The sequence below is a fragment of the Gouania willdenowi genome, chromosome 13, assembly GCF_900634775.1.
Source record: "Gouania willdenowi chromosome 13, fGouWil2.1, whole genome shotgun sequence".
In the NCBI taxonomy this organism is placed as follows: domain Eukaryota; kingdom Metazoa; phylum Chordata; class Actinopteri; order Blenniiformes; family Gobiesocidae; genus Gouania; species Gouania willdenowi.
The window spans coordinates 21,045,923-21,062,785 of NC_041056.1; the positions used below are offsets into that span (position 1 = coordinate 21,045,923).

The 16,863-nt window shown below is 38.5% G+C and overlaps 1 protein-coding gene across 3 annotated transcripts in view; it reads right to left on the minus strand.

Annotated features, from left to right (window-relative positions):
- Nucleotides 1-16,863, minus strand: part of grm5b (glutamate receptor, metabotropic 5b) — an 87,947-nt gene that overhangs the window by 23,571 nt on the left and 47,513 nt on the right. For all 3 annotated transcript variants that reach the window (XM_028464381.1, XM_028464382.1, XM_028464379.1), the window contains exons 7-8: nt 2,714-2,949; nt 941-1,062 (exon numbers count right to left, since the gene is read on the minus strand). In XM_028464381.1, the coding sequence (XP_028320182.1) occupies nt 941-1,062; nt 2,714-2,949 (358 nt within the window). The remainder of the gene's footprint in view (nt 1-940; nt 1,063-2,713; nt 2,950-16,863) is intronic.

The window sequence follows — 16,863 nt, forward strand, 5'->3', positions numbered from 1 at the left end:
TGGCCTGGAGAAGGACACACAGAGACTGTGGAGGCTGGAGTGGGGGATCCGTGGGAAACCTGCAAAAGGCGGCCACGGATGGAGAACACGGTGGAGGCGTCAGGCACTGTCAGAGGATGACAACCTCAGGGAACAGTACAGGTTAGCATACTTCTTAAGCAGGAGTAAGGGGCAGAGCCAGCACACAAACCCATCACTTGCCTGACAGGTCAACAAAGAGAGACACCTGACATTAGGTACAAATAGAAGAAATAATAGAACTATAAGTGAGTCAGTGTACTACTATCACGGTGTCACCAAGATAAGTATGCATATGTAAACTCAAAACAAGAGGTAGCACCCATGAAAATAAATAGGAAAATATAATAGAAATAACATGAAATAATAGAAAAACAAATAAAAACAAGTATCAATTGTAGTTGGGAGTTTGAACTGTTCTAATGTTCTTACTCATTTAGTATAAATACAGGGAGAGACTATTAATGACCATACTTAGATTTATATTGTTCTAGTTTCTGGTATCTGTGAAAGTTCTTCGGTTTAGCAATAAAGTGTGCCACCCTTTACTGACTTTACTTTACTGATTATATTTGCTCAAATTTTGGTACAGATGTTCAAAATGTCAATAGGAACAAGGCAAAATGTGATCTGAGAAAATGTTTAAAACATTTACTTATAGCATCATACTGTGAACCACCCTAATGACCATTGTAGAAAATATGATAGCAAAACTTGCTAATGACACTGATGTGCATCACTCTTTTCTCATAGCAGGACTCAAGTTTAGTTTTCTGCAACTGAGGTCTTAAGTTTAAACGTGTTAATCCGAGGGCTCTGAATTTTTACATTCTTTGAGTCACACTTTCTGCCTCCTTATTATTGTTATCACCTCGGTTTATCCGAGTGTATTCTAGCATTTTTCCATCAGCACAGCGCCTACCTGAAAACCAGGGCACAGTGCTCTTTGCATGTTATGCAGGCCAAATGCCATGGAGTAGATAGCATTGATGACAAACCCCATCTTGGTATCTTGTGCATATTGCTGTCGAAGGGACTCGCGGTCTGCAGAGGTGGATGAGGTGAGTCAGAGGGGAGGACGGGTGAGGTTGGCGAGGAAGAAAAAGAAAGGTATATTAGAAAAACTATTAATTTGCCCTGTGGTTTTATAAAAAGCACAGTTCTTTCATTTCTGACATCAAAGAGAACTCTCTTGCTTTTCCCCCTTCGTCGTCAATTTATTCCCACCCCCGCATCTCCTTTCTCCCTCCCTCTCTCCTTCTGCATTCTGTTCATTTGTATTTCACATCCCTTTTCATCAGGAATACAAGGGACCTGAGTCCTTTTGATGCAGTGTTAACGCACACTTTTTTTCCTATGAATGGAGGAAAACCAGAGTGAGAGAAAGGTGAAGGAGATGAATACAATCACAACAAAAAAATGCATTTGGTTCACTTCGATATTAGATAATCACTAGATAACCTCTGTGTTGTGTGTGTGTGTGTGTATATGTGTGTGTGTGTGTGTGTGTGTGTGTGTGTGTGTCTATAGGGCCTATTTGTAGGCGTGTAGGTGTGTTTTTACCTATTGTTCAACATGAATTTTTAGTGCAGATTATAAAAGCTTGTTATTAAAGCTGCTGATTGGCGCTGCAGCCTCTTACGCTGACCAATAATAAATGTTTCTCATTTTAGTGCAGATGACTATTTCACAGTTTATTTATTTATTTATTTATAGGTCACGTAGTTATACGAGGCAAATTATGTACCGTATGCCAAATGAAGCTAATCTATTAATTGAACTTTGACATCATTGTACGTTATTATAAGGATGTCGAACTAAAATTACAAACAGCCTAGTTAGATCTCTGGTGGCAAGATGCCAAAAATCATATTGTAATCTTATAAATTTGTCCTTTTTGTTATAAGGCAAATATTTAGGGGAAAATAACCCTGGCATATAGTTTATAATTGTATGTTGATTTTTTTATTTTATTTTTTTATAGATGCAACCATAAGCCTTAGAATTTTTATTCAAATACAGCCGAAATCAATTGTCTCACGGAGTGAAGTCATTTCATGGGGAACACCATGAACAAACCAGAAAACAGGCCATCAAATGGATTTCTGTCAGTGACGTGCAGTGAGGGTAGGCACGGTAGGCAGTGCCTACCCAACCCTAGTGGTCACGGCACGTCACTGATTTCTGTCTACCTTTTCTAGCAGACAAACAAAATACATTACGGTAAGAATGAGGCTGTAACACTTCTTGAATACAGAAAAGATCTTTGAACATCACAGTTTACCTTTGTGATGTAGATTTAACGTGATAACATGAGGCAAGGTGTGGCGAAACTACCAAAAAAATAAGAAAGTATTTCCTCATCTAGTCGAGTCTGTCATCCAACTTTTCCATCTTTACATTCTTTTACAGGATTGGTGATGGAGTCAAAATTAATCTTGCGAGCGACATTTCAACCTCATGATTCAAATTGCCCCATTTTGCGAGAGAAATACCTTTGTTCTATTGCTCTATGAGGCCTACACTATGTCTTATCTGAGTCAAAAGAGGTTCTAGGCTGCAGCTTTAAGGTGTAAGTAGATAACTTTATGTACGTTAAATGTTGTTCAAAAGTTTATCCAATTATTCGATTTGTTTTTTTGTGAATGTTTTTCTGTTGAGTTTCTGTAGAGGAGGTTTTTGTGTATTCACTTACTGCTACAGGTGCGGTTGTACTTGCTGCTCTCCTGTGGGTGACCTTTCAGCCGACAGTGGAAACGATGCTGCCAGAATTCAGGGAACCACGGGTTCCTCAGGTTGTTTTCAGGGCGCAACTTTAGATAGTATTCATCGAACCATTTCACATCAGCTGACTGAAGCTTGATGGTGATACCTCCCGCCGCTTCCCTTACGTAGCCATCCGTCACATCATACCTGTCTGCCCATCCATCACTGGAGAGAAACACACCAAAGGCACACAAGAATACATTAGTCTGTCTTTGAAAAGTAAAAAAGGATATTCACTTGTTTCACATAAAAAAATTTCACAGGTACTTAATAAGTCAGTTAAACCAGGGGTGTCAAACTCATCTTAGTTCAAGGGCCAAATATAAAATAGTTTGATCTTAAGTGGGCTGAAGATTTTAGGTGAGTAAATGAGCAATTTTTGTGATCCTCCAAATATTGTGGAGTTTCATTGAATTTGTGTTTTTAGAAGGGCTGAGAGATCTACAACTGCATTATTTTGTATTTTACACAAAAGTTCGTGTTTTTTCTGTCTTTTTAATTTCTCCTGCGGGCGGAATTGGATGTTCTAAAGGTCCAAATGTGGCATTCGTGCCGTGAGTTTGGCATATTACTTAAACGGTTACCAACATGCAAAAACAAGAGGCAGCTGAAGTGGGAAGATACGAGGGGGGGGGGGGGAGCTAGCAGAACACACAGTAAACAGAGTAGTAAAAGAACAAGAGGAGTGAACCTTTATATCACGTTTACAACTTTCAAAATCTACCATGGCTGAGCAAGAGCCACATACACACAGTCAGTCGCCGGACAAGACAATCTTGAAGGTGTGAGAACCCTAAAAGATAAATAAACACCCACTAAATATACAGGCATGAGCTGTGCTAACATTCAATATCGGTAAAGTTACATTTTGGTTTGCTTCTCGAGGAAGAGCAGGTGATTGAGAAAATGGATGCGATTGTGAATCAGGAATTCTTCTTCATCCTTTCACTATTAATGCCAACATGGACTCAAGCAAAACAAAAAATCCTCAGCTCATCCTGTGGAAATGACTTTCTTTTTGCTTTTGTTTCTGGATTCTTTTCCTCTTTCTGGGCTTCTTTTCTTTCAGTTTGATGATCCTCCAGAGAATAAAACTCATTTTCTCTCACAGCAACCCTTTCAGCATCTATCTGTGTGCGTGTGCGTGTGTGTGTGTGTGTGTGTGTGTGTGTAATAAATCTTATTCTGACAGCCTGTGCATTCACATAAATTATAATGATAAAATGTCTCACATTGTTATCCATTCTGTGCAATAATCTAAATTAGGGAGTAAATGTATGGTGTCATTTATAATTTCATGACTGATGGTGAACAGTAAGACTGAGGTAAACAGTAAGCTGCTTGGCAATATGTTGTTGTGCTGTGTACTTTCACCTTCTGACATGCATATGACCTGGTGCAACATATGCATTCAATAAAGGTCAACACCAAACCATTCAACTATTCAACCCACCTGTGGCCATTTTGTGCTACCTACTCCCAGCGTACTGACACAGGGGACATTTTAATTACTCTTCCCCCAATTAAAAGCAATCATGGCTTTCTATAGCAAAACAATACCAGTTTTAATTATAATAACTGCCTAAAGCAGCTACAAAGCACAGCTAAAGATCATTCACAGCATGCTAGTGTGCTAATATACAGCAGCTAGAAAACTCAGATTTCATGACTAAGTTGTAAAATTTGAGTTTTTATATTGAAGTTCTTTAGTAAAAGCAGTCAGGTACATTAGCAATGTTTTCTTTATGGTGTGGTATTATACAAAGTTCATAATACGATATACGCTACTGAGCCCGTGATAATGATACGGGACAATATTTTGGGATTGTTTTTATTTGACTAATGCTGAGCATGTATACTCCGGGTAAAGCCTTTTCAACTGAAGTGAATATAAAATATGCAATACATTTTTTTTCTTATTTAGAGTGCTAAAAAAGCCACTTTGCATATAGAACGCAAAAATAAAGTGACAATTTAATGCCAGTCTAAAATCAAAACAAATCATTTCATCATCAGAAGCAGAAATGCAGAATAGCAGAAATGTTTTTTAATGGCCATGTACAGTTTTAAGGACAGTACAAGGAATTTCTCTTGGTAGTGGTGCACAAACAAACAACAACCAAAAAAAAATAAAATGAATTAAAAAAAAACTAAGAACAACCCAGCAACAATAATAATAATAATAATGATAAATACAAAGGATGAGGGATAAATAAAGGATAGATAGAGAATAAAGGATAAATAGGAGGATAAATAGGAGAAATATAAATATAAATATATATATATATATATATATATATATATATATATATATATATACATATATACAGTGCAGCAGATAATGTCATCATGGAGGTGGTGATCGGGTGGGGGGGGGGTTCAGTGGGTGACTTGGGGTGTGTTCATGTGGATGGTGGCAGAGGGAAAGAAGCTGTTTTTGTGTCTGGAGGTTCTGGTCCTGATGGACCGAAACCTTCTTCCAGAAGGGAGAGATTGAAACAGTTTATGACCGGGGTGGGAGGGGTCAGCCACAATCTTTCCTGCACGCCTCAAAATCCTGGAGGCGTACAGGTCCTGGAGGGAGGGCAGATTGCAGCCGATGCAGTGGATGATACGCTGCAGTCTGGCCTTGTCCTTGGCCGTAGCTGCAGCGTACCAGATGATGATGGAGGAGCAGAGGATGGACTAGATGATGGAGCTGTAGAAGTTCACCATCATCTTTGTCTGCAGACTGAACTTCTTCAGCTGCCGCAGGAAGTACATCCTCTGCTGAGCTTTTTTAATAAGGGAGCTGATGTTCAGCTCCCACTTGAGGTCCTGAGTGATGATGGTCCCCAGGAAGCAGAAGTACTCCACAGAGCTCACTGTAGAGTCTCCCAGGGTGAGGGGGGTGAGGGGGGCTGGGTTCTTCCTGATGTCTGCTATCATCTCCACTGTCTCCCACCTGTAGTCAGACTCGTCTCCATCAGAGATGAGACCGATGATGGTCGTGTCGTCTGCAAACTTCAGGAGTTTGACCGACTGGTGAGAGGAGGTGCAGCTGTTGGTGTACAGGGAGAAGAGCAGAGGAGAAAGAACACAGCCCTGAGGAGATCCAGTGCTGATGGTCCGGGGAGCAGAGATGGTTTTTCCCAGCTTCACGTGCTGCTTCCTGTCAGACAGGAAGTCTGTGATCCACTTGCAGGTGGAGTCTGGCACGTTCAGCTGGGAAAGCTTGTCCTGAAGCAGAGCTGGGATTATAGTGTTGAAAGCAGAGCTGAAGTCCACAAACAGGATCCTGGCGTAGGAGCCTGGGGAGTCCAGGTGCTGGAGGATGAAGTGGAGAGCCAGGTTTACAGCATCGTCTACAGACCTGTTGGATCTATAAGCAAACTGCAGGGGGTCCAGGTGGGGGTCGGTGATGTCCTTGATGTGGGAGAGCATGAGGCGTTCAAAGGACTTCATGACCACAGATGTCAGAGCAATGGGTCTGTAGTCATTAAGTCCTGTGATCCTCAGCGTGATCATCATAACATTCTTCAAAAAAATATTTCTCTCCATGCATGAACACTTTGTAAAACGATTTTTTTTTTTAAACAAGCCCATATTAAAGATATGGACAAGATCTTAACATGTCTTAACCTTTTCTGGCAGCAAAATGTAGACCTTTGAACACTGACTTTGTCTCTTGCAGTTTAATAGAAGCGCTTGCGATATCTTGTGATGTTTTAATATTGCAATATTTTGGTTCCCATTGAATTCCAGGGAATAGGTTACTAGCAGGTTATGTCTTAATAAATTCTACAAACACAATTGTTGCAAAAGCTCTTTTAATATAAAGTGGACTTTTTTAATAGAATTCTTTCATGCCTTGAGCCTAAAACGTTTGCATCATATGAATATGAATATATTAAAGTTTCAGCCTTACAGGACAATGGATTGATCAGAAACTTTGGAAAAAAATAAAATGTAGAACTGTTTGACCTTCAGACCATTGTTGTACTGAAATGAGTCACAGTGGGTGGAACAGAAATAAATAGATAACTCTGAGTGAAAGGGGAAAGTCGGTGAGAAGTAAAGGGCAACGAATCAATTATCATTAATTATAATCATTTCGTCAATAGGTTTTCTGTTCTCCTCTGACGCATGTTTCTCTTTCTACTTCTTTTTTTTTTCCACTCCTATCAACAGTTTTCAGGTTATCCCTCAAGCCTCTCCAACGTTTTTCCTATCATTTTCCTCCTCTCAAGCATCCGACTCTTCACGTTCCACTGCAGCCATCTGTCCATATGGCCACTTTTTTTCAAGTCACGAAAACCCTCAAACACACTTTGACGTTATACAAAAAATTGCGTGTGTCTGCTCTAAAATCTTTTCTTTCTCGCTCTCTTGCTCGCCCGTCGCTTTCTGCCACCTGTCTGGAAAGCTTGCAAGCAGGTCATAAAAGTGGCCTCGCTGAGATCTAAATGACAACCATCACAAGCAACAAACACATTCACACTTTCATTATCCTTGCTTTTGAAAGCCCATGTATTTCCCCACAGTGGTTTTGTAAATCCCACCTAACCAATTTACTGGTTTGGTCTGAGGTTTAAAAGCCAGTCTGGGACCCTTCTTCACAGAGTTACCAAACCGTCTAACGTCCCACTGTGGTCAATCAATGCATAATGGAAAGCAAAACACAAGTGCTCCTGAAAGGAACTTTTAGTCAATGCTTCAGTGCAATTACAATAGATTTCTTTGTCCTCTTCTCCACTCATCTAATAAACTTCATAATTAGGATTTCCCAGACATGACTCCCACATAAATTACTAATTTTCAGTCTGGTCCAACTCATTTATTTTTAAATTTATTAAAAACGTTTGAAACTTTATTTATTCATGGATGATTCCTCATTCCTTTTCATTGTCTTCATAAAAGGAACATTTCAAAACCTCCTCTGCTTTTTTTTTTTTTTTATCTTATTCTGCCTTTTCCTCTTCTCAAATAACATTGAGATATATTTCTATGTCTGGTGCATATTCCCATATAGTCAATAGGCTCCAACTTCCAGGAATGGCAAAAACATCCACTGTGATTACATGATTCACCCACTCACAAAACAGCCAAGGTCAAGAGACAAGCAAGCCTCGCCATATACATAGAGTATATAACACATGTATCTGTGTGCATGTATTTCTGTAATCAAACGTTTTAGATTCCTGTCCATTCTTTGATCACAATGACTGTTTATTTGAAAGGACATCTTGCCTTTTTCTGTCTCCCTCTAATATCTCAGAGCACAAGGCCGTTGTCATGGTTTCCAGCCCACAGTCAACCTACTGTCTGTACTTTGTGTCTCATTAGCAGCGTGTTGGATTTAAATGCTCACACACCCACACGCTCACATTTGATTTGCTGGAGTCTTTCGATCAACATTGAGCACCAGTGCTATCCCCCAATAGTTGAAACGCAATTTGCATCACAGTGTAGTAGGAATTCTAAAGTGGGCTACATCGAAGGCTCTAACAACACCTTTTCCATTGTGAGCTTTTAGAGGATAAATATAAAGCGGAATTAATCTGTAATGATTCATATTTTTCTTTAAAATCCGCAGTTTTTTTTTTTTTTTTTATCCAACATCAGGCATTTTAATCTTGTTGCTTTCAAATTCCATTCTGTGTGCAAAATATCAGAAACATGGATAGGAAAAAATATTTACACCATCAGCCAAACAGCCAGGTAAAGGAAGTTACTAGGTTTTCTAAAACTTTTCATAAAGCAGAACCTTGTTTTCTCATTAGCTTTGTGAATTGTTCTCTGTTTTGATTAGCACACTAATTATGATACCTTCCTTTGGCAAAAAAAATAAAAATTTGAACACAAAGATCTAAAGCTGTCCTGTTCAATGGGTCAGCATAGTAATTAATGTCCAGGTTTAATAACAACACGGAGCCCCGACCCCAGTCCACCCACTCCCTTGCTACCATAGAAACCTGGCAGACGTTCTCGTTGAGCATCTGCCGCTTACATTTATAAAAGACTCCTCGGGGCATGCAAACGCACAAATACACAGAGCACACGCGGGCATCAGCATAGACAGGACACACACCCTGCAGACCACCAAACAAAATTTGACATTAGTATAAATAGTTGGACTGGCAACAAAGATAAATCTCTAATATACTGAGAGGGAACAAATTCATAGCATTCAGGGAAAGAAAGAAATAGAGAAGGTGAGCTACAATAGAACTAATAGCAAAGGAAAACAGGCGTTAAATGGGAGCATGACAAAAATTTAAATAATGCAATTTCAGTGGATGCTTCTGATTGTTTATTTGACAGTCGTGACATGCATTCACAGTACAATACCTGTTATGAATAATACAACATTTTGTTCTATGCTTTACCTTCAACAAAGTTGTAAGCATGTCCTTAAAAATAAGACCAGGGTTTTAGAGATTTTGTGCGTTAGTGCTGGTTGAATCAGTTAAAACTACAGACCCGTCTGGGCCTGGTCTATTATCAATATTGTTATATTATTATAGCCAAAACGTCACTGATGCTGCCATCTGAGTTAAATTCAAACAGCTGTGAACAGTTTCCATCTGACAAAACAGTAATTGCCACATTTACAAATACAGGTGCTGGACATATAAATAGAATATCATGAAAAAGTTGATTTATTTCAGTATTTCCATTCTTTTTTTTTTTTTTTTTTTTTTTTTTTCAGTATTTCCATTCAAAAGTAAAAACTTGCATAATGTCATTTACACAGACTGACATATTTCCAGTGTTTTATTATTTTAATGTTGATGATTATAACTGACAAATAATGAAAACCCCAAATTGAGTATCTCAGAAAATTTGAATATTGTGGAGATGTTCAATATTGAAGACACCTGGTGCCCCACTCTAATCAATAATTAACTTAAAACACCTGCAAAGGCCTTTACATGGTCTCCGGTCTAGTTTTGTAGGCTACACAATCATTGGGAAAACTGCTGACCACACAATTGTCCAAATGATGACCATTGACACCTTGCAACGAAGGGCCAAGACACAAAAGGTCATCGCTGAAGAGGCTGGCTGTTCACAGAGCTCTGTGTCCAAGCACATTAATAGAGGTGAATGGAAAAGGTGTGGTAGAAAAAAGTGTACAAGCATAGGATAACTGCACCCGAGAGAGGATTGTGAAACAAAACCCATTCAAAAATGTGGGGGGAGATTCACAAAGAGTAGACTGCAGCTGGAGTCAGTGCTTCAACAACCACCCCACAGACGTATGCAAGACATGGGTTTCAGCTGTCGCATTCCTTGTGTCAAGACACTCTTGAACTAGAGACAGCGTCAGAAGCGTCTCGCCTGGGCTAAAGACAAAAAGGACTGGACGGCTGCTGAGTGATCCAAAGTTCTGTTCTCTGATGAAAGTAAATGTTGCATGTCCTTTGGAAATCAAGGTCCCAGAGTATGGAGGATGAGAGGAGAGGCACAGAATCCCCTTCTTTGAGCCAAGATACATTTTTTTCATTGAAAAAAATCCCAAGGCACACCACCAACCAAAAATGTAAAGAAAAATACTAAACTTTGTAGCCTATATTACCAATATACAATCATTCTTATCAAAGTGTCTCGAATAGGAATCTAATAAAAAATTGCAATTTGCAGTCATTCTCATATGTGTTTTCAATAGGAATCAAATGAACAACAAAAAATACTACAATTGAACTTTATTCTGTTAAATAGTTTTGTTTTGTTTTATATGATGTATTTTTTAATATCATATATATATATATATATATATATGTGTCTGTGCGCTTTGGTACTGGGAGGGGTTCACAGCAGCACAATGGCAAATTTGCAGACAATAACCAATTAGTTTTCAAAATGTTTTTTAGAACAATTAGGTGAAATTGAATCATTTGCAGTGGATGGAAAACCCTGTCCAACTGAACCATGCCAATGACTAATGAGGGTATTTGATCCACCTGAACCAAGTGAAAGTAATCCTGAGCACCTCTTTCAGGGAGAACACACCTTATGACCACACCTGTAATAATTATTTGCACTGTGATTTAAATCGTCAAATTAGGGGCCAAATGTTAATGTCTCAAGTTACTATTCCAGATCTGTGACACCTTATCTATCAACTTCTGAGGTCAAAGTTCACCACAACATCAGCAAAACTCATTACCGTAAATGTCAGACCTGTCTCACACAGAGCCGCGGCAGAGCTAAAGTGGAGGAGTGGGAGTGTAAGAAAGGCAGATGAAGAGGGATAGTGAGACATGGTGACAGGGGTGCTTAGCCAGTGTACATGTGTGTGATTGTGTGTGAGAAATCAGAGCGCTTTACACGGCTATCATTCAATCACGCACGCTGATACACAACGAGAAGCCTACGACTGTCATTTTTACTCATCTGTTGATGCACACCTGTTATGTCATCCATCCATCCATCCATCCAAACTCAGAGAGTCCAATAGCATAACACGAACTGGAATAAAATATTCTCATTTTTTAGGCCAGAGGAATGAATAATTTAATGATTTTGGAGCGATTGATATGTTATTCAAAACTCAATAGTGGTCAATTCTGACTAGAAAGCACCTCACTTTCTTTCTCACAATAAGTCCCTAGACATTGTTAAGGCTAGTAGAGATACCAAACTCTAGCAACACTCTTTATTTCCCCTGAGCCCCGGACATCTAACACCTGATGTCATAAGTAACAGCCACATCTGAAACAGAAATGTTACTGATAGATTACATGAGGCAAAAAGAGTAATGGCAAGATAAAAACAGAGCAAAGAAAGCAAGAAAGTTCACCAAAAAAGCTGTCAGATCCCAGTGAGTTTATTCATAGAGCAAGCTAGAGTATCTTTGCTTCAGGGGGAAGTTATAGCCCACGTGTCAAAGAACAGCCACATGTATCACAGCAGGCTATCAAAAATAATACCATGTACAGCCTAATAGTCTGGCTTAGGAAATGATCGTCAACAAACACATTTGATTTATTTTAATGATGATTTTTTTTTTTTCTTTTTTTTTTTCCATTTCATCAATCTATGAACACAAACGTGCAAAATTGTGTTGCAGAAAAAAAGTTTTATTTTAATATTGCAATTTGAGACGTGGCCTTTCCGGCTAAAACCTGTGGTGGTTTATATTGAATGACTGAGAGCAAAACATTACAGTAAAATAACCCCCCCATACTCTGATTTACATGACAGCAGGATTCCATGGTCTCACACTGTCAATAGTCACATTAAGGACAAATAAATTCAACAAGTAGGCAGGGGATCCACTGAAGCCAATATGTGTAAAGCGAGAAATTATGGGTGAATATAATTTGAGATTGTAGAGGGAGAATGATACTGTAGCAGCTATAATATAAGTGACGGCTCACTTGTGCTTACGAGTGTTGCAACTGAAAACAGAAACTATTCTGAAATGGCTAAAAATGAAAAGCTAATTTTAGCCAGCATTTAATTAACAAGCAAAGAAGATTTATAGGTGTAGATGATGTGGTGTTGGTAGTAGTAATGATTAGTGATAGATCGATACATCGGCCTGCCAATACTAGTGAACATTTTTAAATCAAAGTTAAAGGAACTTTTTTCTCTACTGCGTATGATTGAGAGGGAAATTTTTGGTCATGATGTTGACGTAATGTGTTTGTATGATTGATTTTACTGATGATTTTAAATGTTCTTATTGATTTTAAGCTGTTGAATGTTTTATCATGTAAAGCACATCGAGTTGCCTTGCGTATGAAATACGCTATATAAATAAATTTGCCTTGCCTTGCCAATTATCGGCCGATTTTTGCGTTTTTTTTTTACGTTTATCGGCATCGGCCGATGTGGGCTGCTGCGTTGGCCTGATCCGCATTATTTACAGAGAACAGAAATATTTTTTTACTTGTACTTGTTCTACATCACCCGTTTTTAATATTTGTTAAATACTTTTTACTTGTTGTCGTTCTACCTCACCTTTGTTAATTTTAATAAATGTTCCTTTTTTTAAGAATTGAGTAATTTCTATGATGTAAATTGAGGCAGAAAAAGTAGCATCGGCTCCAAATATTGTCTCAAGTAAATCGGCGGTCCGTATCGATCATCGGCTAAGGCTGATGGGAAAAAAAATCGATATTGGCATTGGCCCTAATAAATCCATATCGGTCTATCCCTATAATAGAGACCTGGTCAAATGGGAATTGGACAGGAAATAAACAGAGGGATAAAGCAGAGAAAGACAGTGACATGAGAATGTTTTTAAAGGAAAAAGCTACAGTATTTGGAGTAAAGAAGATGATTCGAGAGAAATGATGTCAGAGCAAATGAGTTAGAGGTTGACTGAGGCTGTATCATCCATCTATTCCTCCTGGTATGGTATCACTGGTTTTTATTGCCATACACATAAAAAGTGCCATTTCTCATATTCAGGGTAGCAGACACTGTAAAATCACCTGCTGAGGTAATGCAGCACTATAAGAACATTACTCCCGCGATCTCCCAACAGCCTTTCATATTAAATCTTTCTTTTTTAGCACCATGGTAGACTTTTGGTCTTTCCCTTTCAAACTGTATCTCTCTCTCTTTCTCTCTCTCTTTAAGCCCTTTCTTATTCTGCATCTCTCACCTTTTCTCTGAGCGCTCTCCATTTTCTGCTTTAAAAATTCTATCAGAAGAAGAGCCCTGATCTAAAAGTTAGCTCTTTTTAAGGCTGCTATCAACCTGAAAAAGTGAGATGAAATTAAACCATGATTTATTTAACTATTTCAAAGTGAAACCCTATTTATATTAGAAATCCAACAATAAAGCCCTAATCGATTGATCCATTCAGAGGTTATGGATTAGATTAGATTAGATTAGATCAGTGATATGTTAGTCAGGTATGAACCCAGCAGGTTTCGCAGATCTATGGACACAGGTCAGATAGCAGCAATCATAGTGAAGCTGCTTTTAGTTGTTATGCTGCAAACAAGTGCAACAAACCAATGTGAATTTTTTTTTAAATCCAGCTTTAAAACTTTTCTTTGCCTTTGACTGAGAGGGGGATTTTTTAAAATCATTTTATGGTTGATTTGACATTTTTAAAGTTTTTTTTATTGTTGATTTCAAATTCTCTTTAATGTTTTCTGTTGCACCGTTTAATCATGTAGAGCACATTGAACAGCCTTGCGTATGAAATGCACTATACAAATACATTTGCCTTTGTCTTTCCTAATCAAGCTATAGAGGGAAAAATTTAAGGCCAAAGCTAATTTTATGAGCTGAGTGAAGGAAAACTGAGAGATTTAATCATTCACAATCAGGCTTTACATACAGTACAGTATTTGTCCTCATGCATGCATTCATGAACAAAACATTTATAAACATATATTTCTATAACAGGGTATATGCAGTAATCCTGAGGAAGACTTTTGAAAAAAAAACTTTCAAAAAACATTTAAGACCTCATCGCCACTTTAAGCTGTTAGCAACACATCTTTAATAGCTGTAGTTGAAATGAGGTAAGCTGAGAAGAAATAAAACTTGAAAGAATAAATTCAACCAAAGGCAGGTTTATTGATGGTCCCCTCAGGTCACAACAAGTAACAACAGTTACTCAAGGCCGACTGGCGGAAAACAAGAACTTATTACAACATGATCAAAATTTAGGACATGTGCCTGAGATTGTGTGATTTGCTTTCAATCAGCTTTTCTGTATCCATCAGCTCTTTGAGCTTTTCTTTGTGCCTTTGGCGCAATGTGTTGGACTTGGTGATAAGTTGGGCCATTAATGACCCAGATTTTCCTTCTACCTGCTCAGCAAGATGGTCTGCATCAATCTGAAGTGCATTGCACACTTCATGCAGGATTTTTATTCTTTTCTTCAGCTCTTCAACTTTAACTGCATTTAAGCCCATCCATGCAGTAGTGTGCAATAGGCTTCCTGGTTGTTATTTTCGACTGACTTTATCCAAACTTTGAAATCGGGCATCTTGAGCCAGGAGTCAGAGAACTTGCACTTTCCCATTTTTGTTTTCTTCTCGTCGGTTTTCGCACCAGAACATTCGCTGTCACGTGACGTCGCACCCGTACGCGTGCGGCCCCGAGGCGATCGAGCTCCGCGTATGCAACCGAGTCAAAGCTTGAATACCAATAAAAATTAATACATCATGAAATCACGATTAAGACTTTTCTAATACTTTTTAAGGACCTTAAATTTCCCACAATTGATTCATTACCTTTTAATACTTTTTAAGACCCCTGTATAAACTATGAACACGCACTCACAAATGCTTAAAAATACTGACAAATCACACTTACAAAAAAAAAAAAGACTGATAAAACGCTATCCCGCACACTAACATATAGAGAATATAGACAGGAGAAGATAAACATTAAAAAAAAGAACAATAGTAAGTTCCATTAAATTAAATTAAACTAATTAGGGACAACACCTAAAATAACAAATTAATTTCTGGGCATGATTTGCATGACAGAAAAAAAGCTTATTATAGAATTATTGTAGAATCAGGCAAACCTTCCAATTAAAGGCAGTGCGAAGCAAAGAGATAACATTTGATAAATATTGAATGAAACAAAAACTGTGCTGGGGTATGTTGTTGATGCTACAAAGACATTACTGATTCTCTGTCCATATGGCATGCAATTATAAAGCATAGTAACACGGAAGTGTATTGCAAAACTGGGGATTAAAACAGACAACTGAAAGCAGTTTATAATATAAAATAAGCACATATTCATTAAATGTATGTATTTCTGTGCCAGAAGCCATTACACGCGAAAACACAATCTGTGCTGAGCAGAACTTTCCAGTTTCTCTGCACGCACAAGCACAAGCACAAGCACAAGCACACCCATGCAACCACTCACAGCTTCACACAAACATATAAGAGCATTGCCATTGGAGAGCAGCTCTGTGTGTAACCCTAATGATGGGCTTGTGGCTTAGAATCAGCAGTCAGTGCTGTTCCCTGCTTTGCATGATGGCAATAATTATACAGGTTGTGCGCACACGTGCGTGCGCACCCTCTGCCAGTCTGTTTGACAGCGGGGATTATCAGGAAGAAGAGCAGCTCACGCAGAGTAACGAGACAGCCAGCTTATCACCCACTGAATCTTGTGTGCATCCATGTGTGCATGAAAGAGCGACACCCAGACAAATCCACACCAAATTAGCTGCATAATTTTCTCGATTTTAACGACTTGTCCACACTTAAATGGCACCACAAGCTTAAACCAACACTCGTCTTTCCTCTGCATCATTACCTCTGCTTGTATTTTACCATGGGTGTGTGTACTCATTTGCATCGGGCTTCTGACTGATTAAACTTTTCAGGATTTGGTGGAAAACTGTGGGGGATGTTTGATAGCAAAGCAAATAGTTTGAGCCATTTGTCATCAGTGATTTGATTGTAAATCTGCCTTATTTTACAGATCAACCAGTGATAGCAAATGTGCTGAAATTCAATCGGTAAATAATGCTTCATTCAAACGGTCTTTGTTTGAATGAGAGAGTGAATATTCAAACATATCTAATATGCAAAAAGGTTAGCATTAGCAAGCATTTGATAACCACCCTGATTGATTGTGTACTGGCTAAATTTGTTCCTATGTGACAATGTCACAGTCATCCAGCATTTAAAGCTGCAGCCCTGCATTTGTTATAGAACAATACTTGAGAACAATTTCATATTTAAAGAATGCACCAGCCAGGAAAGGCAAAGACATCACGCGGTCATAAACAAAAACACACAACAAGGTAAACAACACAAAACTGCCATGTTTTACGCAGTCGTAACTTAGCAACAATAGTAACTTCACATGTGAAAAAAAACAAGAGCAATACTTGTAGATATGCTAAGTCACCTAATTCTAACAGGTTTTTGTATACAACATGTGCACTCACTGTAGATACTGAACACATGTTTCTTAAGACTATTGAGCAGATGTTTTTTCTTCAGATGGAAAGTGACGATGTAATCCACAGATGTTTGTGGTTTTGCATCATTTACATTCAGAGCACAGACGACTGCTGCTCCATGGCCACACTGTGTGTATAGAGATTGTGTGGGTATCAATTTTTTTTTTCTGCCCTGCAAACATTGC